A 26,997-nucleotide genomic window follows, 5' to 3' on the forward strand; every position below is an offset into this window, starting at 1 on the left:
CGGGTACAGTGATCGGTAAGCTTGGAGGGTTTTGTGCTGGGAAATGGTTATTATGTTCATAGTCTTCACAATCCAATCTCAAGATCAGTGTTTCATGTCTCCTCTCAGTTCAGTTGATGTGTTAATGATTTGCAGCAAGGAGATAAAGATAACCTTTTTACCACACACATGTCACATGACAAAAGAGATACATAAATGGACGTTTATTGTAAAGTGTATAATACAACACAAGCTCTTTTGTGATGCGCTTTGCACCAATGCATGCACACACAAACACACACAGACACACCGGAACTAAGCTAAGGGGACTAGACGGTTGCCAGGGGTGTCCAGGAAGTGAAGTAAGCTAAGGGGACTAGACGGTTGCCAGGGATGTCCAGGAAGTGAACTAAGCTAAGGGGACTAGACAGTTGCCAGGGGTGTCCAGGAAGTGAACTAAGCTAAGGGGACGAAACAGTTGCCATGGGTGTCCAGGAAGTGAACTAAGCTAAGGGGACTAGACTGTTGCCAGGGGTGTCCAGGAAGTGAACTAAGCTAAGGGGACTAGACGGTTGCCAGGGGTGTCCAGGAAGTGAAGTAAGCTAAGGGGACTAGACGGTTGCCAGGGGTGTCCAGGAAGTGAACTAAGCTAAGGGGACTAGACAGTTGCCAGGGGTGTCCAGGAAGTGAACTAAGCTAAGGGGACGAAACGGTTGCCATGGGTGTCCAGGAAGTGAACTAAGCTAAGGGGACTAGACTGTTGCCAGGGGTGTCCAGGAAGTGAACTAAGCTAAGGGGACTAGACGGTTGCCAGGGGTGTCCAGGAAGTGAAGTAAGCTAAGGGGATTAGACGGTTGCCAGGGGTGTCCAGGAAGTGAACTGAGCTAAGGGGACTAAACGGTTGCCAGGGGTGTCCAGGAAGTGAACTAAGCTAAGGGGACTAAACGGTTGCCAGGGGTGTCCAGGAAGGTAGGAGCTTTCCATCAGTACAAATACACACACCTCCTTCTTCTCCATTTAATCCATTATTGTTACCTTGGTAACTGCTCATTCTTGTGAGTTAAAGTAAAGACTAATACATTGAAGGACAAATCTGTCTTTAACAATAAGTTAGAGTTGCACCCCCTCGAAGATGGATAAACAACTTTACACTTAAACTCAAGGGAAGCTGCACAGAGAAATGATGAAACAAAGCACATCTCAGTATACCCTGTTCTTATTCCCCATAAGCCTCCCTGAACACCTCAGTCACTCAACGTTGAGACTCAGCCGTCTATCTGTGTCTGTGGCTCATGTAGATAGGAGGAGAGGAGGACGCACGCAAACGCTCTGACCTGGAGCACGGTTTCCATAGAAACCAATTATTTCTGCATCACCTCAGTTTTAGCGCCAGTCTTTCTGCAAGAGTATCTAGATCCCACAGTAGAGGCTGCTGAGGAGGGGAGAGGGGAGAAAGACAAGGGTTGTCTTTCCTGAGATGACCATATCTGACATCCATCATTCATCAACCGGTTGTCAAGGTGCCTGTCAGTCACTTTCAGTTCAGTGACTGAAGTTATTTACAGTTATCTTGAATTAGTATTAATCATTTGAAAAGCTGTTTTGAGAAAAAAATGATCCTTTCAATAATATGTTTAAAACTTCAGTTCAAGCATTTTCATGCTTTTGTTAAAGTATTTTAGTCTAAATCAAAAATGTGCAGAGGTTGTGCTATTTTTACCTAAGAACAGACCTACATTGAACATGCATTAAAATGCTGCTCAGTGCCTCGAATAGGAGCCAACCAGACTAAATCCTGTTGGCCCGTGAACACACAGAAATACTTGTGCAGCTCTTGTTTTAGCTGAGGGAACATCTTGGCCTAGATGAAAATTAAACACACAGCAACAATCTGCATGACAAGGAAGGAACACAGTGTTGGTTTGTTCAGTTAGCTGGGGTTGAAACAAGTCCCTCCAGTCTCTGGAGAGGCTCAGTGTTCCAAGCTGCCTAGCATTGTGGACAGACCCTGACACAAGACTCAGCCATGAGCTAAGGAGGATGTGGGGGTGGGGGAGGAGTGGGGGGAGGGGGAGGAGGAGTGGTAGAAGGCCATCCATAACATTAGATGGGAGATTTTGGTATATTTTTGAGGCAAGCTATAGCTCTCATAGACCATCCCCTGAACTGAGGACAGATAAACTGCAGCCATGTATAGCCTTGTTGAAGGTCTGTCTGTCTGGCATGTAGGATGAAGCCAGGCAATAGAAATGCTGCTTACATAATCATATCGATGGGATCAATACAGGAATCATATTGATCTCACATTAATATTTGACTATGTATAAGAGCAGCCCACAACTTCACTGTTGTCATTTTGTGTCAGTAGATTAAACAACACCAACATAGTGGAGATAAAAAGCACATGTGAAAATGCCAATTAAAACCCACTACGTTTGTTGCCCTTGAAGTCACTTCTTCAAGGGTTCCGAGGTGCTTTATTGGAGACTAATCCTCCATGTAATCCACGACAGAGCAGCTCTCACTAACACCACTTACTATCATAAACAATGGGCTTTACGAGGTGTGCTTGTAATTTCCATCTGAGCTACTTAACAACCCTTACCCTCCTCTAGTGAGACTGTAGCCAGTGCCAACCATGACCATGCAAAACAACACAGGGTGGCAAAGTTAAACAAGGCTGTATTCCAATAGAGCATCACAGATTTTAATTTTGAAGAGAAGATTTTCCTCTGATATGTTTTTAGCTAGTTACAATTAGTGTTCTATTGCAACAGGTAACTCCTACATTCACCTGTTGGCAAACTAATGAATAATACAAATTCAGAGAGGAGCTGACAGCCTAGGAAGCTTGGATAAATGCTCAGTCATCTCTGCTGAGTTCATGGAAGAAGTGGAGAGAGAATAGTGTAGGCGAGATCTCATTCACCTCCTCTCTGACTGGCCACATGCATCCACTGAGCTCAATAGAAAACATTTTGCTGGCACTGTACTGCATTCAGACTGAGATGAATGCGGGTTAGGCCTGAGAACTTTCCAGAAGTACTATCATGCTGTAGTTTGTCAGTATCATAACAGCAGTTACATTTGAAGTCAGACGTTTACACACACCTTAGCCAAATACATTTAAACTCAGTTGTTCACAATTCCTGACATTTAATCCTAGTAAAAATTCCTTGTATTAGGTCTGTTAGGATCACCACTTTATTTTAAGAATGTGAAATGTCAGAATAATAGTAGAGAGAATGATTTATTTCAGCTTTTATTTCTTTCATCACATTCCTAGTGGCTCAGAAGTTTACATACACTCAATTAGTATTTGGTAGCATTGCATTTAAATTGTTTAACTTGGGTCAAACGTTTTGGGTAGCCTTCCACGAGCATCCCAAAATAGGTTGGGTGAATTTTGGCCCATTCCTCCTGACAGAGCTGGTGTAGCGGAGTCAGGTTTGTAGGCCTCCTTGCTCACACACGCTTTTTCAGTTCTGGCCACAAATTTTCTATAGGATTGAGGTCAGGGCTTTGTGATGGCCACTCCAATACCTTGACTTTGTAGTCCTTAAGCCATTTTGCCACAACTTTGGAAGTATGCTTGGGGTCATTGTCCATTTGGAAGACCCATTTGCGACCAAGCTTTAACTTCCTGACTGATGTCTTGAGATGTAGCTTCAATATATCCGCATAACTATCCCCCTCATGATGCCATCTATTTTGTGAAGTTCACTAGTCCCTCATGCAGCAAGGCAACACCACAACATGATGATGCCAACCCCGTGCTTCACGGCTGGGATGGCGTTCTTCGGCTTGCAAGCCTCCCACTTTTTCCTCCAAACATAACGATGGTCATTATGGCCAAACAGTTTTATTTTGGTTTCATCAGTCCAGAGGACATTTCTCCAAAAAGTACAATCTTTGTCCCCATGTGCAGTTGCAAACAGTAGTCTGTCTTATTTATGGCGGTTTTGGAGTAGTGGCATCTTCCTTGCTGAGAGGCCTTTCAGGTTATGTCGATATAGGACTCGTTTTACTGTGGATATAGATACTTTTGTGCCTGTTTCCTCCAGCATCTTCACAAGGTCTTTTGCTGTTTTTCTGGGATTGATTTGCACTTTTTGCACCAAAGTACATTCATCTCCAGGAGACAGAACGCGTCTCCTTCCTGAGCGGTATGACGGCTGCTTGTTCCCATGGTGTTTATACTTGCGTACTATTGTTTGTACAGATGACCGTGGTACCTTCAGGCATTTGGAAATTTCTCCCAAGGATGAACCAGACTTGTGGAGGTCTACAATTTTTCTTCTGAGGTCTTGGCTGATTTCTTTTGATTTTCCCATGATGTCAAGCAACGCGGCACTGAGTTTGAAGGTAGGCCTTGAAATACATCCACAGGTACACCTCCAATTGACTCAAATTATGTCAATTAGCTTATCAGAAGCTTCTAAAGCCATGACATCATTTTCTGGAATTTTCCAAGCTGTTTAAAGGCACAGTCAATTTAGTGTATGTAAACTTCTGACCCACTGGAATTGTGATGCAGTGAATTATAAGTTAAATAATCTGTCTGTAAACAATTGTTGGAAAAATGACTTGTGTCATGTACAAAGTAGATATCCTGACCAACTTGCCAAAAATATAGTTTATTAACAAGAGATTTGTGGAGTAGTGGAAAAAAGAGTTTTAATGATTCCAACCTAAGTGTATGTAAACGTCTGACTTCAACTGTATATTGCGAAATGCTTTAAACAGACAATCAACCTTTTGAAGATCAGTGTGTTTCACAGAGTTCCATTCTGACCTTCTGACCTCTCAGAGATGATCATAGAGATGAGAGGTGGAGAGAGGAAAAATAATCTCTGTACATGACACCTCTAACTCCGTCATCTCTGTCACACTGGCCCTTCTAATGACTGTGTGTGCCACCTGAGGTCAGACAGAACAGGGCCACCTGCCAAGAGATCACCTGGCTGACCTCCCTGCCAGAGGAGAGCACCAACTCACCTAATGAGTCTATTAGCAAGGTCTCTCTCTCCTTTCTCTATCTCTCATTCTCCCTCTCTCCTTTTCTCCCTCTCGCTCTCCTTTATCCCTCTCCTTTCTCCCTCTCTCTCTTTTTTCCCTCTCTCTCTCATTTCTCACTATTTCTCTCTCTTTTCCCCCTCTCTCTCTCCTTTCTCCCTCTCTCTCTCTTTTCTCCCTCTCTCGCTCTCCTTTCTCCCTATCTCTCTTTCTCCATCTCTCTCTCTTTTCTCCCAAACTCTCTCTTTTCTCTCTCTATCTTTTCTCCCTCTCTCTCTTTTCTCTCTCTCTCTTTTCTCCCTCTCTCTCCTTTCTCCCCTCTCTCTAATTTCTCCCTCTCTCTCTCTATTTTCTCCCTCTCTCTCTTTTCTCTCTCTCTCTTTTCTCCCTCTCTCTCCTTTCTCCCCTCTCTCTAATTTCTCCCTCTCTCTCTCTCCTTTCTCTCTCTCTCTTTTCTCCCTCTCTCGCTCTCCTTTCTCCCTATCTCTCTTTCTCCATCTCTCTCCTTTCTCTCTCTCTCATTCTCTCTCTTTTCTCTCTCTATCTTTTCTCCCTCTCTCTCTTTTCTCTCTCTCTCTCTTCTCTCCTTTCTCCCCCTCTCTTTAATTTCTCCCTCTCTCTCTCCTTTCTCCCTCTCTCTTTTCTCCCTCTCTCCTTTCTCCCTATCTCTCTCCTTTCACTCTGTTCTCTCTCTCTCATTCTCCCTCATTGTCTCTCTCTGTCTCTCTCTTTCTGTCCCCCCCCCTCTCTCTCTCTCTCTCTCTCTCTCTCTCAATTCAATTTCAATTTAAGGTGCTTTATTGACATGGGAAACACATGTTTACATTGCCAAAGACAATTAAATAGATAACAAACAAAAGTAAAGATTACACTTACAAAAGTTCCAAAATACATTTCAAATGTCATATTTTGTCAGTATACAGTGTTGTAATGATAATAGTTCAACCCATCTCTCTCTCTCTCTCCAGTGCTCTTAATAAACTCATGAGTGTGCAGAGACAGGGATCGCTTACTTCTCACTTGCATACCCCTCTCTCCCTCAGAACACTGAGCTAGTACAGTGAGCCTATGGGCTGATTGATTTCTGAGGAGCTTTAAGTCTTACATGTGTAGTGCTGGCTGATAGAAACTCATAGTTAAACAGAGTAATCCATAGTTAGTGAATTGTGGCATGTATTATAGATGATTTTTTGTAAATAACTAATGTAGGCTATATGATAGGAGGATAAAATAATGTACAGTATTCACTGTGCCTCTTTCAGTTCAGTATCTACAGGCGATTTGGACAAACCCAGTGGACGAACCCAGTGGACGAACCCAGTGGACGTGTTCAGTTCATACAGAAGCAGAAACATCCCTTCACTGAGTGAGGATACAAGAGCCCTATATAACCACCTTCAGAGCAAGTACGGGAAGTAGCCTATGGAACAGCTTCCTACTGAATAGAGAACTAAACGCCACAGACGTGAATGGTAGAGACGGGAGAGGAGGAGAGGAGCCTATTTGAAATAACCGAAGAAGCAATTGTCAAAGAGCATAGATTTTTGATCCTATTGACTCTTCTTATAATCGTCTGGATGAGACAATTGCGTGTTATAGGTCAGCCGCAGTTTTAGACGACTCCTGTCCTCGGGCGGCTCTTTACCGCGTATTTATACTCCTTTATACTCATTAGGACTTAAAACCCACTTAAAGCCCATTTGTCTCTCAAACTTTAAACCCAGGACTGCGAGCCAAAATGAGACCTTCATTTCGACACCTATTTCCTTTCAAGCAGACAAAGACAATGTATTTTTTGGAATAATTTCTCACCCGTATTGTAAGCGTGCTCATGAATCAGGGTCAAACTTCACATCTTTTCTTTGATCAATATAATCCTGAGGAGAATAAATAAGAACAGATGGCCAGTCAGAATGAATAGTCATCTGAACCTGGGGATAAAAAGTAGAAAGACCACAATTTAGAGCTTTAGAATTAAGATGTCTTATTTCTTTAAAAGGTGAAGGATATTTTGTTGTTCAAACAATATGACTGTTTCATTTTAGATGGTTGAAGGAGGAACAGATGTCACAGGCTTTTACTGTACCTCTCTGCATGTTAGTTGAATTCACTTTTCATCTTTGACTGTTTTGTATATGTACTCATTTGACAATGATCACAAAATCAGTAAAGCAGCCATATTAATGTATCAATCAACCAGCTACCCATCCAGTGCATGACCCATCTGTGGGAAGTTTAGCCAGAGGACCTTGAGCCCTGTCTCTAAACCTATTCCCTAAGTCCTAGACTACTGTAGCTGAATCCTGTCCTTGTCTCCTCTCGTCCCCTGTCTCCTCGTCCCCTGTCTCCTCCCCTGTCTCCTCTGTCTCCTCTTCTCTCCTCTTCTCTCCTCCTCTGTCTCCACCCCTGTCTCCTCTGCCTCTCCTCTTCCTCTCTTACCTCCTGTCCTCTACCTCCTCTTCCTCTTCCTCTCCTCCCCCTCTCCTCTATCCTGTCTGTCCTGGCCTGCCCCTGTAATGGTGGTGTGTGGCTGACAGTGACTTTACGTCCAAAATGAAAAACAGGCAGTTGGGCACGTCGTCAGGGAGTATGAACATGACCAAGAGCACAAGCATCGGTGGAGACATGTGCAACCTGGAGAAGACGGACGGCAGCCAATCGGACACGGGCGTGGGCATGGTAGGCGGGGACGGGGACGGGGACAAGAAGAGACGCTCCAGTATTGGTGCCAAAATGGCGGCAGTGGTTGGCCTCTCGCGGAAAAGCAGGAGTACCTCTCAGCTCAGCCAAACAGGTAGGCGTGCCTGAGTCACTTGGGATATATATGCCTCTGTCCTTCCCTCTGTTCTCTGATGTACTGTACTATGACACTGTCTGTGTATCATGTCTTTCTGCCCCTCTCTCTTTCAATGAATGTCATGTGATACCTCAGTTCTTTCCTTTTCCTCCAGTTTGCATATCTTTCTGTCTGCAGGAGTTCTGGATCCAGAGCTAGAAGGATGTCTAGGATGGCATGAATGTGTTTTATCCTCGTCACTTCTCTCTTCCTCCTAGGCGATGACAATCCTACTGTAGAGACATTTTCCTTCCATTCCTGAAACCCTTTGTTATGATTATTGTTCTTTGCAGGAACAAGGTTGTACAAGAAAACAACATGCAGACCATTGCAATGGCTTGTTAATGATGTGTACGTGATGTTCAAATAATGGTTCTCATGTGTTTTCGTATTCCTTTTGTTGTTTTTCAATACTGTAGTTTTGCAGCTCCATTTATGTTTCACAAGGCAGAGAGGAGGCTTCAGCCATATACTTTCTGTTCTCAGTCACGTTTTGAAGATGCTCTATACTCTAAGGGCCTCGGTATCACGTAGCACTCTGGGTCTATTCATAGACTGACTGGGGGAGACGCAGCTGGTGGGAGAGAAACATTTTACATTTGATTTCATTTGTGTCACAATGTTTGTCATGAATACTCAAATGAGAACCTCTTGTCATAGGTGTGTCAGAACAGTATGAACTGATTATCATTGGAGAGAGAGAGAGAGAGAGAAAGAGAGAGAGAGAGAAAGCAATAGAGAGCAAGAGAGAGAACGAGAGTGAGGAAGATAGAGATAATGATGAAAACAGTCAAACCACCTAGCACTGTGAGGCTAGAGGGTAACACATTGTTGTAGCCTCTCAATTCAAAAACTAGGCCAATTGAATGTACTCCTTCTGAAGGAAAGGACTGGTAAAGGCCATTATTGCTGTGATTTACACCAATAGATGACCTGAAAATGTCAATTATCATACGTTATTTTCATAACACGTTCCTCAGTTAATATCACCCAAAGCAAAGCCCACCAACATAATGTTGGTTATTTTTACATGGACTTCTGTTATTTCGAGAGAGTGGAACTTGAATGTGACAATAAAAAGTGCTGCAGGCATGCAGGCGGGTGAATGGGTGGGTTGTCTTGGTCACGGGTCGTCCCTGATTGAGTTCTGGTCCATCTGTAGGAAGGTCAGCTTCAATAATTCCCAAGGTCCTGAGAGGTGACGCTCTGCTGTCTCAAGAGGTCACTTGTTCAAACCTTAAATGGGCTTTGTTTTGTCATCCAAACTGGTGTCCCAAATTGCGCCCTATTCACTATATGCTGGTCAAAAGTAGTGCACGATGGAGGGAGTAAGGTGCCATTTGGGACGCAGACCCGGTCTTGGATGATTATGGTCAATGATCACTCCTCCCTTCTTCATCAGTCGTGTCCACTGAGGGTTGAACGTAAAGGGAGGTGCGGAATGATTGTGTGTGTGTGTGTGCGTTACTCACGTGGCGCTGCCTTACCCCTCCTACCCATGATTTGACAGGCACATGACATGACAGTCTTATCTCTTTGTAGTTTTAGTCATTCCTTATTTCACCACAGCACAGCATTCTGTCATGGTTTCACCACAGCACATCATTCTGTCGGAGTGGCACCACAGGCCTGTCAGTAAAACCTCTCTCCTCCTTCGCCCCTTTTTGACACGTGACTGAAGTGAGCTTCTGAAGTTCTTTGAGTGACTGATTTTGTCAAGAATTGGACAATATTCCTGATAGGGTCTCTACATAGCACATCGTCATGTCTTTATCTGTAAGACACTTGTCTCTTCCCATTTCTAACCCCATCCATGATGTGATTGTATAATAAATGAGTCTCAATGGTTATTTCACAAAAGGCAAGTACACAACTTCTCTGGAAATTAATGAGCACATGACAGAATGATGTGCTGTGGTGAAACCATGACAAAATGGTGTGCTGTGGTGAAACCATGACAGAAAGATGTGCTGTGGTGCCACTCTGACAGAATGATGTGCTGTGGTGAAACCATGATAGAATGATGTGCTGTGGTGAAATCATGACAGAATGATGTGCTGTGGTGCCACTCTGACAGAATGATGTGCTGTGGTGCCACTCTGACAGAATGATGTGCTGTGGTGAAATCATGACAGAATGATGTGCTGTGGTGAAACCATGACAGAATGATGTGCTGTGGTGCCACTCTGACAGAATGATATGCTGTGGTGAAACCATGATAGAATGATGTGCTGTGGTGAAACCATGACAGAATGATGTGCTGTGGTGAAACCATGACAGAATGCAAAAGCTATGATTGTGTTTATATCAAAAGGAAAGATATATAAAAGCAGCATGCAACAATTTCATTGATTTTACTGAGTTACAGTTCAAATGAGGGAATCTCAATTGAAAAAATTCATTAGGCCCTAATCAATGGATTTCATATGACTGGGCAGGGGCGCAGCCATGGGTGGTCCTGGGAGGGCATAGGCCCACCCTCTTGGGAGCCAGGTTTGTAGGACTCCTTGCTCGCACACGCTTTTTCAGTTCTGCCCACAAATCTTCTATAGGTTTCAGGTCAGGACTTTGTGATGGCCACTCCAATACCTTGACTTTGTTGTCCTTAAGCCATTTTTCCACAACTTTGGAAATATGCTTGGGGTTATTGTCCATTTGGAAGACCCATTCGTGACCAAGTTTTAACTTTCTGACTGATGTCTTGAGATGTTGCTTCAATATATCCACATACTTTTCCATCCTCATGATGCCATCTATTTTGTGAAGTGCACCAGTCCCTCCTGCAGCAAACCACCTGCACAACATGATGTGTACACTCCCGTGCTTCACGGTTGGAATGGTGTTCTTCGGTTTGCAAGCTTCCCCCTTTTTCCTCCAAACATAATGATGGTCGTTGTTTCATCAGACCAGAGGATGTTTCTCCAAAAATTACAATCTTTATCCCTATGTGCAGTTGCAAACTGTAGTCTGGCTTTTTTATGGAAGTTTTGGAGCAGTGGTTTCTTCCTTGCTGAGCGGCCTTTCAGGTTATGTCGATATATGACTCGTTTTACTGTGGATCCCTCCAGCATCTTCACACAGGCTTTTGCTGTTGTTCTGGGATTGATTTGCACTTTTCTCACCAAAGTATGTTCATCTCCAGGAGACAGAACACGTCTCCTTCTTGAGCGGTATGACGGCTGCGTGGTCCCATGGTTTTTATACTTGAGGACTGTTGTTTGTACAGTTGAACGTGGTACCTTCAGGCATTTGGAAATTTCTCCCAAAGATGAACCAGACTTGTGAAGGTCTACAGTTTTTCTTCTGAGGTCTTGGCTGATTTATTTGGACTTTCCTATGATGTCAAGCAACGAGGCACTGAGTTTGAAGGTAGGCCTTGAAATGCACCCACAGGTACACCTCCAATTGACTCAAATTATGTCAATTAGCCTATCAGAAGCTTCTAAAGCCATGACATCATTTTCTGGAATTTTCCAAGCTGTTTAAAGCCACAGTCAATTTAGTGTATGTAAACTTCTGACCCACTGGAGTTGTGATACAGTGAATTATAAGTGAAATAATCTGTGTAAACAATTGTTGGAAAAATGACTTGTGTCATGTACAAAGTAGATGTCCTAACCGACTTGCCAAAACGAGTTTGTTAACAAGAAATTTGTCAGGGTCCAACCTAAGTGTATGTAAACGTCCGACTTCAACTGTATATATATACAGTGGGGAGAACATGTATTTGATACACTGCTGATTTTGCAGGTTTTCCTACTTACAAAGCATGTAGAGCTCTGTAATTTTTATTATAGGTACACTTCACCTGTGAGAGACGGAATCTAAAACAAAAATCCAGAAAATCACATTGTATAATTTTTAAGTAATTAATTTGCATTTTATTGCATGACAAGAATTTGATCACCTACCAACCAGTAAGAATTCCGGCTCTCACAGACCTGTTAGTTTTTCTTTATGAAGCCCCCCTGTTCTCCACTCATTACCTGTATTAACTGCACCTGTTTGAACTCGTTACCTGTATACAAGACACCTGTCCACACACTCAATCAAACAGACTCTAACCTCTCCACAATGGCCAAAACCAGAGAGCTGTGTAAGGACATAAGGGGTAAAGTTGTAGACTTGCACAAGGCTGGGATGGGCTACAGGACAATAGGCAAGCAGCTTGGTGAGAAGGCAATAACTGTTGGCGTAATTATTAGAAAATGCAAGAAGTTCAAGATGACGGTCAATCACCCTCGGTCTGGGGCTCCATGCAAGATCTCACGTCGTGGGGCATCAATGATCATGAGGAAGGTGAGGGATCAGCCCAGAACTACACGGAAGGACCTGGTCAATGACCTGAAGAGAGCTGGTACCACAGTCTCAAAGATAACCATTAGTAACACACTACGCCGTCATGGATTAAAATCCTGCAGCGCACGTAAGGTCCCCCTGCTCAAGCCAGCACATGTCCAGCCCCTTCTGAAGTTTGCCAATGACCATCTGGATGATCCAGAGGAGGAATGGGAGAAGGTCATGTGGTCTGATGAGACAAAAATAGAGCTTTTTGGTCTAAACCCCACTCGTCGTGTTTGGAGGAAGAAGAAGGATGAGTGCTACCCCAAGAACACCATTCCAACCGTGAAGCATTGGGGGTGGAAACATCATTCTTTGGGGATGCTTTTCTGCAAAGGGGACAGGACGTATTGAGGGGAGAATGGATGGGGCCATGTATCGCGAGATCTTGGCCAACAACCTCCTTCCCTCAGTAAGAGCATTGAAGATGGGTCGTGGCTGGGTCTTCCTGCATGACAACGGCCCGAAACACACAGCCAGGGCAACTAAGGAGTGGCTCTGTAAGAAGCATCTCAAGATCCTGGAGTGGCCTAGCCAGTCTCCAGACCTGAACCCAATTGAAAATCTTTGGAGGGAGCTGAAAGTCCGTATTGCCCAGGGACAGCCCTGAAACCTGAAGGATCTGGAGAAGGTCTGTATGGAGGAGTGGGCCAAAATCCCTGCAGCAGTATTTGCAAACCTGGTCAAGAACTACAGGAAATGTATGATCTCTTTAATTGCAAACAAAGGTTTCTGTACCAAATATTAAGTTCTGCTTTTCTGATGTATCAAATACTTATGTCATGCAATAAAATGCTAATTAATTACTTAAAATTCATATAATGTGATTTTCTGGATTTTTGTTTCAGATTCCGTCTCTCACAGTTGAAGTGTACCTATGATAAAAATGACAGACCTTTACATGCTTTGTAAGTAGGAAAACCTGCACTTGTTCTCCCCACTGTATATATAGCTATATATATAATATTGTCATGTTTTTGTACAAGTCAGGCAGGCCTATCCATGTCAAGATTTTGCTGCAAAATACACACACACACACACACACACACACACACACACACACACACACACACACACACACACACACACACACACACACACACACACACACACACACACACACATACACATCCCCCTTCAGCTTGAATCTTAAGAGCATATCAATATTTCACTCAATGCTTTTAGGTGCATCTGCGTGAGTATGTCTGTGTCCGTCTCTCAAATCTTTGTCCTGGTTCTGAACCAACCAATGGATGGAGACTCTGCCATGTTGTCCCCCTGCAATGTACTCTCTCTCTCTCTCTTTGGCCTACTTTGTTGTTGATTTACCCAGAGGCCCTGACCGCCGACTTAAGGGGCGCATTCAAAGGATGGATGGATTTGAGAGGTTATTGTAGATGTTCTATCTGTAGCCATGTGGATGGGATTGGAGCAGGTTGGCCACACAGAGTCTGACTGACAGACACGTTCAGGGGTTGTTCCCAAGTGTGCTTCAAGAGGTCATGTGCTAAGTAACATGCACACACACTTTGTTCCTTTTATTCCAAGACAATGGTATTTATACTTACTTAAAATAGCACCGTGTAACAGATGTGAAGTTCTCGTGTTGACGTTTGGATATTTCTGCTGAAGGGACTGTCTTACTGTACCAGGCATGTAATGTATCGACCTTGTTATTCGCTATTCTGCTGTGTTAATTCAAGGTTACCATAAGGTTGAGGGATCAATGTGGATTATATAAGTTTGTTAGCTTGAACATAATGGTGTAATTAATCTTGTTGTGATAGCTGCTTCATAGGGCTGAGGTCTTTCTGTATGTGTGTGCGTGCGCTTGTGTGTGTGTACACATGAGGGCATGTGTGCGTGTATGTGTCAGCATGGCGTTACTCATGACCAAGCTGAAACACAGAGTTGATTTGTAAAGTTTGATTGTTTCAGACTTCATTCAGCAGTCTGGTAATTACACTCTCGCCTCGGTGGAGAAGACTCTAAATCCCTATACATCCTCCTCCCCCAAAACTGCTGTTATCAAATCTGCCTCAGCAGAAAAAAACACACTTTAGTGCCTCAAATTCTGCAAGCCATTGGAAAATTTGTTGCTGTGTCTATTTCCTTATGCAATGTTTCAAACGTACCGATATTGTAACTAATAAAATGTGATGTGTTCAAATAGGACAGGTAGGGTAATAAACATGATGTCCTAAAATTCCCCAATCTGTCATATTTACTATCTCAGCATCTTTCTAGGCAAGTTGTCATCAAACATTGTGCTGATAAAGATAGCGTCGGCAGTTACAGAATTGTGTTGCAATCTTGTGATCTTAACGACACTTCAGTTAAGCTGCTTCAGGAGATGATTAATATGCATTCTGGCCCAGAATCATCTGCATGTTGCTATTGTACTTTCTTCAGGTCATGTGTGAGAGCAACATTGCAAGATTGTTATAATGCTGAAATTGCATCAAATGGTTGTTTTATGCAACAGAATAGAGGGTTCTTATAACTCTATTGTGTCTGTGTGAACTGAAAGTGGGCCTCTGGGAGATTTAACACTGACAGGAGATGTCTTTGGGTGATACCGCATTCCAGAGCATGAGATAATGTTTCTGTACTGGGGTACCAGGGGGAGATGGCTCCAGTATGGTGTTGGGGGGCCAGACCCTGATCTCTACATAATGAGGACTGTTGTTACAGCATATACTGTCTGCTGTGAATTATAAGCGTCTTTCATACAAATCTTAACCTTGTGACCCATTCCATACATATGTTGTTTGTCATGTAGACTCCATGAGGATGGACTTTGCTATAAAATGCTGTGGCTCCAGCCAGCTGGTTGAGTTCTCAGTGATCACCTGCAAGGGTGATTACGGACCAGCTCCATGACTGCAGTAATTAAATAATAACGTTTGATTGTTTTGAAGAAATCTAAAAGTCTCTCCTTTTGATTACAATAATTCCACCACACAGGTCAAATTGTAAGACATTTATTAAACATGTATGATTGAACTAGTCCTTATTGTCTTGCAGCACAAATAGTATTATTGTCCCAAGCCCTCGCTGGGTTGTCTCTCTGTGCTGTGCTGTTCTGTTAACACTCTGAGTCCTGATAAAGTCTGTCTGGGAAGTAGCAGAGCCTTTCTCCAGTCTGAATTTACTGATGGTTCAGTTGGTGTTCAGGTAGAGCTGACATGCCAAAGATGATATATCTCATTCTTTTGGAAAAGCATTAGAGAGAAAGAGACACACAGATGTAGTCCAAAATGCATTGTGTACATACCAGCCTCACCACTTATAGATTGTAACGTAGATATGGTGTTCTACTGTCCCTCGACTAAGTGTCTGTTCTAGGCTGTAAAATAGCTGAACGTTGAGCTTATTGAGTCCAGAGGAGGATAATTCATCTTCTCCTAATCTGGGTTGCAGTCTTTACACACACACACACACACACACACACACACACACACACACACACACACACACACACACACACACACACACACACACACACACACACACACACACACACACACACACACACACACACACACACACACACACACACACACACACACACACAGAGACACAGACACAGACTCACACACACTCAAATACCACACACACAAACACCACCTCCTTTTAGAGCTGGTTCCTAATTCATCTCAGAGGAGACCAGACACATAGTGTTGGATGATGCATGGAGCATCTCTGCTCCCATGTAGCCTACACTACACTGAGGCTGCTGCTATAACAACTGCTGCTATAACGCTGCTATAACGACTGCTGCTATAACGACTGCTGCTAAAACGGCTTCTGTTATAAAGGCTGCTGCTATAACGCTGCTATAACGCTGCTATAACGACTGATGCTATAACGACTGCTGCTATAACGGCTTCTGTTATAAAGGCTGCTGCTATAACGCTGCTATAACGCTGCTATAACGACTGATGCTATAACGACTGCTGCTCTAACGCTGCTATAACGACTGCTGCTATAACAGCTTCTGTTATAAAGGCTGCTGCTATAACGCTGCTATAACGCTGCTATAACGACTGATGCTATAACGACTGCTGCTCTAACGCTGCTATAACGACTGCTGCTATAACAGCTTCTGTTATAAAGGCTGCTGCTATAAAGGCTGCTGCTATAACGTTGCCTTAACGGCTGCTGCTATAACGACTGCAGCTATAACGACTGCTGCTATAACAGCTTCTGTTATAAAGGCTGCTGCTATAACGCTGCTATAACGCTGCTATAACGCTGCTATAACGACTGATGCTATAACGCTGCTATAACGACTGATGCTATAACGACTGCTGCTATAACGCTGCTATAACGACTGATGCTATAACGACTGATGCTATAACGACTGCTGCTATAACGACTGCTGCTATAACGCTGCTATAACGACTGATGCTATAACGACTGCTGCTATAACGAGTGATGCTATAACGAGTGCTGCTATATTGAGTGCTGCTATAACGACTGATGCTATAAAGGCTGCTGCTATAACGAGTGCTGCTATAACGGCTTCTGTTATAAAGGCTGCTGCTATAACGCTGCTATAACGCTGCTATAACGCTGCTATAAAGGCTGCTATAAAGGCTGCTGCTATAACGCTGCTATAAAGGCTGCTGCTATAACGCTGCTATAAAGGCTGCTGCTATAACGCTGCTATAAAGGCTGCTGCTATAACGCTGCTATAACGACTGCTGCTATAACGACTGCTGCTATAACGACTGCTGCTATAAAGGCTGCTGCTATAACGCTGCTATAACGCTGCTATAAAGGCTACTGCTATAACGCTGCTATAACGCTGCTATAACGCTGCTATAACGCTGCTATAACGACTGATGCTATAACGCTGCTATAACGACTGATGCTATAACGACTGCTGCTATAACGCTGCTATAACGACTGATGCTATAACGACTGATGCTATAACGACTGCTGCTATAACGACTGCTGCTATAACGCTGCTATAACGACTGATGCTATAACGACTGCTGCTATAACGAGTGATGCTATAACGAGTGCTGCTATATTGAGTGCTGCTATAACGACTGATGCTATAAAGGCTGCTGCTATAACGAGTGCTGCTATAACGACTTCTGTTATAAAGGCTGCTGCTATAACGCTGCTATAACGCTGCTATAACGCTGCTATAAAGGCTGCTATAAAGGCTGCTGCTATAACGACTGCTGCTATAAAGGCTGCTGCTATAACGCTGCTATAAAGGCTGCTGCTATAACGCTGCTATAAAGGCTGCTGCTATAACGCTGCTATAACGACTGCTGCTATAACGACTGCTGCTATAACGACTGCTGCTATAACGGCTGCTGCTATAAAGGCTGCTGCTATAACGCTGCTATAACGCTGCTATAAAGGCTGCTGCTATAACGCTGCTATAAAGGCTGCTGCTATAACGCTGCTATAAAGGCTGCTGCTATAACGCTGCTATAAAGGCTGCTGCTATAACGCTGCTATAACGACTGCTGCTATAACGACTGCTGCTATAACGACTGCTGCTATAACGACTGCTGCTATAACGGCTTCTGTTATAAAGGCTGCTGCTATAAAGGCTGCTGCTATAACGCTGCTATAACGACTGCTGCTATAACGACTGCTGCTATAAAGGCTGCTGCTATAACGCTGCTATAAAGGCTGCTGCTATAACGCTGCTATAAAGGCTGCTGCTATAAAGGCTGCTGCTATAACGCTGCTATAACGCTGCTATAAAGGCTGCTGCTATAACGCTGCTATAAAGGCTGCTGCTATAACGCTGCTATAAAGGCTGCTGCTATAACGCTGCTATAAAGGCTGCTGCTATAACGCTGCTATAAAGGCTGCTGCTATAACGCTGCTATAAAGGCTGCTGCTATAATGGCTTCTGTTATAAAGGCTGCTGCTATAAAGACTGCTGCTATAAAGGCTGCTGCTATAAAGGCTGCTGCTATAAAGGCTGCTGCTATAACGCTGCTATAAAGGCTGCTGCTATAACGCTGCTATAAAGGCTGCTGCTATAACGCTGCTATAACGACTGCTGCTATAACGACTGCTGCTATAACGACTGCTGCTATAACGACTGCTGCTATAACGACTGCTGCTATAACGACTGCTGCTATAACGGCTTCTGTTATAAAGGCTGCTGCTATAAAGGCTGCTATAAAGGCTGCTGCTATAACGCTGCTATAAAGGCTGCTGCTATAACGCTGCTATAAAGGCTGCTGCTATAACGCTGCTATAAAGGCTGCTGCTATAACGCTGCTATAACGCTGCTATAACCACTGCTGCTATAACGACTGCTGCTATAAAGGCTGCTGCTATAACGCTGCTATAAAGGCTGCTGCTATAACGCTGCTATACAGGCTGCTGCTATAACGCTGCTATAAAGGCTGCTGCTATAAAGGCTGCTGCTATAACGCTGCTATAAAGGCTGCTACTATAACGCTGCTATAAAGGCTGCTGCTATAACGCTGCTATAAAGGCTGCTGCTATAACGCTGCTATAAAGGCTGCTGCTATAACGCTGCTATAAAGGCTGCTGCTTTAACGCTCCCATAAAGGCTGCTGCTATAACGCTGCTATAACGACTGCTGCTATAACGACTGCTGCTATAACGACTGCTACTATAACGACTGCTGTTATAAAGGCTGCTGCTATAACGCTGGTATAACGCTGCTATAACGACTGCTGCTATAACGACTGCTGCTATAACAACTGCTGCTATAAAGGCTGCTGCTATAACGCTGCTATAACGCTGCTATAACGACTGCTGCTATAACGACTGCTGCTTTAACGGCTGCTGCTATAACGGCTGCTGCTATAACGCTGCTGCTGTAACGCTGCTATAATGACTGCTGCTAAAACGACTGCTGCTATAACGACTGCTGCTATAACGACTGCTGTTATAACGGCTGCTGCTATAACGGCTGCTGCTATAACGACTGCTGCTATAACGACAGCTGCTATAACGGCTGCTGCTATAACGACTGCTGCTATAAAGGCTGCTGCTATAACGCTGCATTAAAAGCTGCTGCTATAAAGACTGCTGCTATAACGCTGCTATAACAGCTGCTGCTATAACGCTGCTATAACGCTGCTATAACGACTGCTGCTATAACGACTGCTGCTATAACGACTGCTGCTATAATGACTGCTGTTATAACGGCTGCTGCTATAACGACAGCTGCTATAACGGCTGCTGCTATAACGACTGCTGCTATAAAGGCTGCTGCTATAACGGCTGCTGCTATAACGGCTGCTGCTATAACGGCTGCTGCTATAACGACTGCTGCTATAAAGGCTGCTGCTATAACGACTGCTGCTATAAAAGCTGCTGCTATAACGGCTGCTGCTATAACGACTGCTGCTATAAAGGCTGCTGCTATAAAGGCTGCTGCTATAACGGCTGCTGCTATAACGGCTGCTGCTATAACGGCTGCTGCTATAACGACTGCTGCTATAACGATTGCTGCTATAACGGCTGCTGCTATAACGACTGCTTCTATAACGACTGCTGCTATAAAGGCTGCTGCTATAACGGCTGCTGCTATAACGGCTGCTGCTATAACGACTGCTGCTATAATGGCTGCTGCTATAACGGCTGCTGCTATAACGACTGCTGCTATAACGGCTGCTGCTATAACGACTGCTGCTATAACGCTGCTATAACGGCTGCTGCTATAAAGGCTGCTGCTATAAAGGCTGCTGCTATAACGGCTGCTGCTATAACGACTGCTGCTATAACGCTGCTATAACGGCTGCTGCTATAAAGACTGCTGCTATAACGCTGCTATAACAGCTGCTGCTATAACGCTGCTATAACAGCTGCTGCTATAACGCTGCTATAACGGCTGCTGCTAAAAAGGCTGCTGCTATAACGCTGCTATAACGGCTGCTGCTATAAAGGCTGCTGCTATAACGACTGCTGCTATAACGGCTGTTGCTATAAAGGCTGCTGCTATAATGCTGCTATAACGTCTGCTGCTATAAAGGCTGCTGCTATAACGCTGCTATAACGACTGCTGCTATAACGACTGCTGCTATAACGACTGCTGCTATAAAGGCTGCCTCTATAACGGCTGCTGCTATAAAGGCTGCTGCTATAACGCTGCTATAACGACTGCTGCTATTACGCTGCTATAACGGCTGCTGCTATAAAGGCTGCTGCTATAACGGCTGCTATAACGGCTGCTGCTATAACGCTGCTATAACGACTGCTGCTATAACGCTGCTATAACGACTGCTGCTATAACGACTGCTGCTATAACTGCTGCTGCTATAAAGGCTGCTGCTATAACGCTGCTATAATGCCTGCTGCTATAATGGCTGCTGCTTTAACGCTGCTATAACGGCTGCTGCTATAACGCTGCTATAACGGCTGCTGCTATAACGCTGCTATAACGACTGCTGCTATAACGGCTGCTGCTATAACGACTGCTGCTATAACGACTGCTGCTATAATGGCTGCTGCTATAACGACTGCTGCTATAACGACTGCTGCTCTAACGACTGCTGCTATAACGACTGCTGCTATAACGGCTGCTGCTATAACGGCTGCTGCTATAAAGGCTGCTGCTATAACGCTGCTATAACGGCTGCTGCTATAACGTTGCCTTAACGGCTGCTGCTATAACGGCTCCTGCTATAACGGCTGCTGCTATAACGACTGCTGCTATAACGACTGCTGCTATAACGACTGCTGCTATAACGACTGCTGCTATTACGGCTGCTGCTCGTCTGGAGTTTTGTTAACACAGTGTCCAAAGAAGGGCCAGAGGTATACAGAACGGTGTTGTCTGCGTAGAGGTGGATCAGAGAATCACCAGCAGCAAGAGCAACATCATTGATATATACAGAGAAAAGAGTCGGGCCGAGAATTGAACCCTTTGGCACCCCCATAGAGACTGCAAGAGGTCCGGACAACAGGCCCTCCGCTTTGACACACTGATCTCTATCTGAGAAGTAGTTAGTGAACCAGGCGAGGCAATCATTTGAGAAACCATGGCTATTGAGTCTGCTCATAAGAATGCTGTGATTGACAGAGTCGAAAGCCTTGGCCAGGTTGATGAAGACGGCTGCACAGGAGTCTCTTATCGATTTCATTTAGGACCTTGAGCGTGGCTGAGGTTCACTGATGAACAGCTCGAAACCAGATTGAATCGCGAAGAAGGTAAGGTGGGATTCAAAATGGTCGGTGATCTGTTTGTTAACTTGGCTTTCGAAGATTTTAGAATGGCATGGCAGGATGGATTTAGGTCTATAACAGTTTGGGACTAGAGTGTCTCTCCGTTTGAAGAGGGGGATGACCGCGGCAGCTTTCCAATCTTTGGGGATCTCAGACGATACGAAAGAGAGGTTGAACAGGCTAGTAATAGGGGTTGCAACAATTGAGGTGGATAATTTTAGAAAGAGAGGGTCCAGATTGTCTAGCTCAGCTGATTTGTAGGGGTCCAGATTTTGCAGCTCTTTCAGAACATCCGCTACCTGGATTTGGGTGAAGGAGAAGCACCCCGCCTGAGCAACTTGCTGCGGGGGGTGCAGAGCTGTTGGCCGGGGAAGGGGTAGCCAAGTGGAAAGCATGGCCAGCCATAGAAAAATGCTTTTTGAAATTCCCGATTATCGTGGATTTATTGGTGGTGACAGTGTTTGATAGCCTCAGGGCAGTGGGCAGCTGGGAGGAGGTGCTCTTATTCTCCATGGACTTTACAGTGTAACAAAACTTTTTGGAATTTCTGCTACAGGATGCACATTTTTGTTTGAAAAAGCTAGCTGTCATGTCTTATTATGTCTGTTCCTGTCCTTTCTCTTCACTCTGTCTCTCTCTGCTGGTCTTATTAGGTTACCTTCTCTGTCTCTCCTTCTTCAGCTGTTCTACATCTCCCCTAACTAGCTCATTCACTCTTTCCCACCTGTTCTCTCTTTCCCCTCTGATTAGGTCTCTATTTCTCTCTCTGTTCCTGCTACTTTCAGTGTCAGATTCTTGTTTGTGTTTTTCATGCCAGAAGCAAGCTGTCGTCTCGTTTGCTTCCACCTTGTCCTATCCTGTCGGAGTCTGCCTGGCAGGTGCATCCTGCACTATACTAACGTTCTTTTTGTTCCATTGACAACGTCGGAAGAGGATTTATGCCATTCCTGTTTTTTCATTAAAGAACTCTGTTTTCTGTTAAAACCGCTTTTGGGTCTTCACTCAAGTACATAACAGAAGAATCTGACCAAGAATGGACCCAGCGGCTCCGGACCCTTTTCACTCCGCCGTCGAGATCCAGGGAGCGATGCTAGGCAGACACGAGGAGGAATTGTCTGCTGCTCGACATGCCGTTGAGACCCTGGCCGTCCAAGTCTCCGACCTCACAAGACAGGTTCACCAACTCCACCTCGATCCACCGCCCACTTCCAGGGTTTCCGAGTCTCCGGAGCCCAGGATCAACAACCCGCCGTGTTACTCTGGGGAGCCCACTGAGTGCCGCTCATTCCTCACTCAGTGTGATGTGGTGTTCTCTCTCCAGCCCAACACTTACTCCAGGAGCGCAGCCCGCATCGCCTACGTCATTTCTCTCCTTACCGGACGGGCGCGTGAGTGGGGCACGGCAATCTGGGAGGCGAGGGCTGAGTGTATTAACCAGTATCAGGACTTTAAGGAGGAGATGATACGGGTTTTTGACCGTTCTGTTTTTGGGGAGGAGGCTTCCAGGGCCCTGTCTTCCCTATGTCAGGGGAATCGATCCATAACGGATTATTCTATTGAGTTTCGCACTCTCGCTGCCTCTAGTGACTGGAACGAGCCGGCTTTGCTCGCTCGTTTTCTGGAGGGCCTCCTCGTCGAGGTTAAGGATGAGATCCTCTCCCGGGAGGTTCCTTCCAGTCTGGACTCCTTAATAGCTCTCGCTATTCGCATAGAGCGACGGTTTGATCTTCGTCGCCGAGCTCGTGGAAAGGAGTTCGCGTTCTCCGTTGCTCCCCTCTCCACATCACTGCCACCTGCCGCATCACTGCCACCCTCCTCCGCCGGCTCGGATGCTGAGCCTATGCAGCTGGGGGGTATCCGCATCTCGGCCAAGGAGAAGGAACGGAGAATCACCAATCGCCTCTGTCTCTACTGCGGCTCCGCTGGTCATTTTGTCACCTCATGCCCAGTAAAAGCCAGAGCTCATCAGTAAGAGGAGGGCTACTGGTGAGCGCAACTACTCAGACCTCTCCTTCAGGATCACGCACTACCTTTCCGGTCCATCTCCGCTGGCCCGGTTCATCTGCTTCCTGCAGTGCCTTGATAGACTCTGGGGCGGAGGGCTGTTTTATGGACGAGACCTGGGCTCGGGAACATGACATTCCTCTCAGACAGTTAGGGGAGCCCACGGCCTTGTTCACTTTAGATGGTAGTTCTCTCCCCAAGATTCAGCGTGAGACGCTGCCTTTAACCCTCACTGTCTCTGGTAATCATAGCGAAACCATTTCTTTTTTAATTTTTCGTTCACCTTTTACACCTGTTGTTTTGGGTCATCCCTGGCTAGTGCGCCATAACCCTTCTATTAATTGGTCTAGTAATACTATCCTATCCTGGAATGTTTCTTGTCATGTGACCTGTTTAATGTCTGCTATCCCTCCTGTTTCCTCTGTCTCTTCTTCACAGGAGGAGCCTGGCGATTTGACAGGGGTGCCGGAGGAGTATCACGATCTGCGCACGGTGTTCAGTCGTTCCAAGGCCACTTCTCTCCCTCCACACCGGTCGTATGACTGTAGTATTGATCTCCTTCCGGGAACTACTCCCCCCCGGGGTAGATTATACTCTCTGTCGGCTCCCGAACGTAAGGCTCTCGAGGATTATTTGTCTGTTTCGCTCGACGCCGGTACCATAGTCTCCTCCTCCTCTCCCGCCGGAGCGGGGTTTTTTTTTTGTTCAGAAGAAGGACGGGTCCCTGCGCCCATGCGTGGATTATCGAGGGCTGAATGACATAACAGTTAAGAATCGTTATCCGCTTCCTCTTATGTCTTCAGCCTTCGAGATCCTGCAGGGAGCCAGGTTTTTCACCAAATTGGACCTTCGTAACGCCTACCATCTCGTGCGCATCAGGGAGGGGGACGAGTGGAAGACGGCGTTTAACACTCCGTTAGGGCACTTTGAATACCGGGTTCTTCCTTTCGGCCTCGTTAACGCTCCAGCTGTCTTTCAGGCACTAGTTAACGACGTCCTGAGAGACATGCTGAACATTTTTGTTTTCGTTTACATGGACGATATCCTGATTTTTTCACCGTCTCTCCCGATTCATGTTCAGCACGTGCGACGCGTCCTCCAGCGCCTTTTGGAGAACTGTCTTTATGTGAAGGCTGAGAAGTGCACTTTTCATGCCGCCTCTGTCCCTTTTCTCGGTTCCGTTATTTCCGCTGAGGGCATTAAGATGGATCCCGCTAAGGTCCAGGCTGTCATTGATTGGCCCGTTCCTAAGTCACGCGTCGAGCTGCAGCGCTTTCTGGGCTTCGCTAATTTCTATCGTCGTTTCATCCGTAATTTCGGTCAGGTGGCAGCTCCCCTCACAGCCCTTACTTCTGTTAAGACGTGCTTTAAGTGGTCCGTTTCCGCCCAGGGAGCTTTTGATCTTCTTAAGAATCGTTTTACATCCGCACCTATTCTTGTTACACCTGACATCTCTAGACAGTTTGTTGTTGAGGTTGACGCGTCAGAGGTGGGCGTGGGAGCCATTCTTTCTCAGCGCTCTCTCTCTGACGGCAAGGTCCATCCTTGCGCGTTTTTCTCTCATCGCTTATCGCCGTCAGAACGTAACTATGATGTTGGTAATCGCGAACTGCTCGCCATCCGCTTAGCCCTAGGCGAATGGCGACAGTGGTTGGAGGGGGCGACCGTTCCTTTTGTCGTTTGGACTGACCATAGGAACCTTGAGTACATCCGTTCAGCCAAACGACTTAATGCGCGTCAGGCTCGTTGGGCTCTGTTTTTCGCTCGTTTCGAGTTTGTTATTTCTTATCGTCCGGGCTCAAAAACACCAAACCTGATGCTTTATCTCGTCTCTTCAGTTCTTCTGAGGTCTCCACCGACCCCGAGGGGATTCTCCCTGAGGGGCGTGTTGTCGGGTTGACTGTCTGGGGAATTGAGAGGCAGGTAAAGCAAGCACTCGCTCACACTCCGTCGCCGCGAGCTTGTCCTAGGAACCTTCTGTTCGTTCCCGTTCCTACTCGTCCGGCCGTTCTTCAGTGGGCCCACTCTGCCAAGTTAGCCGGCCACCCCGGCGTTCGGGGTACGCTCGCTTCCATTCGCCAGCGTTTCTGGTGGCCCACTCGGGAACGTGACGCGCGTCGATTTGTCGCCGCTTGTTCGGTCTGCGCGCAGACTAAATCTGGGAACTCTCCTCCTGCCGGCCGTCTCAGACCGCTTCCCATTCCCTCTCGACCGTGGTCTCACATCGCTTTAGATTTTATCACCGGACTGCCTTCATCAGCGGGGAAGACAGTTATTCTTACGGTTGTCGATAGATTCTCTAAGGCGGCTCATTTCATTCCTCTCGCTAAGCTCCCTTCTGCTAAGGAGACGGCTCAGATCATTATCGAGAATGTTTTCCGAATTCATGGCCTTCCGTCAGACGTCGTTTCCGACAGAGGCCCGCAGTTCACGTCTCAATTTTGGAGGGAGTTTTGCCGTTTGATTGGGGCTTCCGTCAGTCTCTCGTCCGGCTTTCATCCCCAGTCTAACGGTCAAGCCGAACGGGCCAATCAGACTGTTGGTCGCATTTTTACGCAGTCTTTCTTTTCGTAACCCTGCGTCTTGGTCAGAACAGCTCCCCTGGGCAGAGTACGCCCACAACTCGCTTCCTTCGTCTGCTACCGGTCTATCTCCTTTTCAGAGTAGCCTCGGGTACCAGCCTCCGCTGTTCTCATCTCAGCTCGCCGAGTCCTGCGTCCCCTCCGCTCAGGCTTTTGTCCAGCGTTGCGAGCGCACCTGGAAGGGGGTCAGGTCGGCACTTTGCCGTAATAGGGCGCAGACTGTGAGGGCCGCTAATAAGCGTAGGACCAAGAGTCCTAGATATTGTTGCGGTCAGAGAGTATGGCTCTCCACTCAGAACTTTCCCCTTAAGACAGCTTCTCGCAAGTTGGCCCCGCGGTTCATTGGTCCGTTCCGTATTTCTCAGGTCATTAATCCTGTCGCAGTGCGACTTCTTCTCCCGCGCTATCTTCGTCGCGTTCACCCGGTCTTCCATGTCTCCTGTGTTAAGCCCGTTCTTCGCGCCCCCGCTCGTCCCTCCCCCCATCCTTGTCGAGGGCGCACCTATCTACAGGGTTCGTAAGATTTTGGACATGCGCCCTCGGGGCCGTGGTCATCAGTACCTAGTGGATTGGGAGGGGTACGGTCCTGAGGAGAGGAGTTGGGTTCCCTCTCGGGACGTGCTGGACCGTTCGCTGATCGATGATTTCCTCCGTTGCCGCCAGGTTTCCTCCTCGAGTGCGCCAGGAGGCGCTCGGTGAGTGGGGGGGGTACTGTCATGTCTTATTATGTCTGTTCCTGTCCTTTCTCTTCACTCTGTCTCTCTCTGCTGGTCTTATTAGGTTACCTTCTCTGTCTCTCCTTCTTCAGCTGTTCTACATCTCCCCTAACTAGCTCATTCACTCTTTCCCACCTGTTCTCTCTTTCCCCTCTGATTAGGTCTCTATTTCTCTCTCTGTTCCTGCTACTTTCAGTGTCAGATTCTTGTTTGTGTTTTTCATGCCAGAAGCAAGCTGTCGTCTCGTTGCTTCCACCTTGTCCTATCCTGTCGGAGTCTGCCTGGCAGGTGCATCCTGCACTATACTAACGTTCTTTTTGTTCCATTGACAACGTCG

General features: G+C 45.9%; 1 protein-coding gene across 8 annotated transcripts in view; it reads left to right on the plus strand.

Moving 5' to 3' along the window:
• Positions 1 to 26,997, plus strand: part of LOC135520382 (regulating synaptic membrane exocytosis protein 2-like) — a 249,172-nt gene that overhangs the window by 202,946 nt on the left and 19,229 nt on the right. For 6 of the 8 annotated variants that reach the window (XM_064945892.1, XM_064945884.1, XM_064945886.1 and 3 more), the window contains one exon: positions 7,533 to 7,789. The exons of the other annotated variants lie outside the window; for them this stretch is intronic. In XM_064945892.1, coding sequence (XP_064801964.1) covers positions 7,533 to 7,789 — 257 coding nt within the window. The remainder of the gene's footprint in view (positions 1 to 7,532; positions 7,790 to 26,997) is intronic. 8 annotated transcript variants of the gene reach the window in all.

This window comes from Oncorhynchus masou, chromosome 29 (genome assembly GCF_036934945.1).
Source record: "Oncorhynchus masou masou isolate Uvic2021 chromosome 29, UVic_Omas_1.1, whole genome shotgun sequence".
NCBI classification, from domain to species: domain Eukaryota; kingdom Metazoa; phylum Chordata; class Actinopteri; order Salmoniformes; family Salmonidae; genus Oncorhynchus; species Oncorhynchus masou.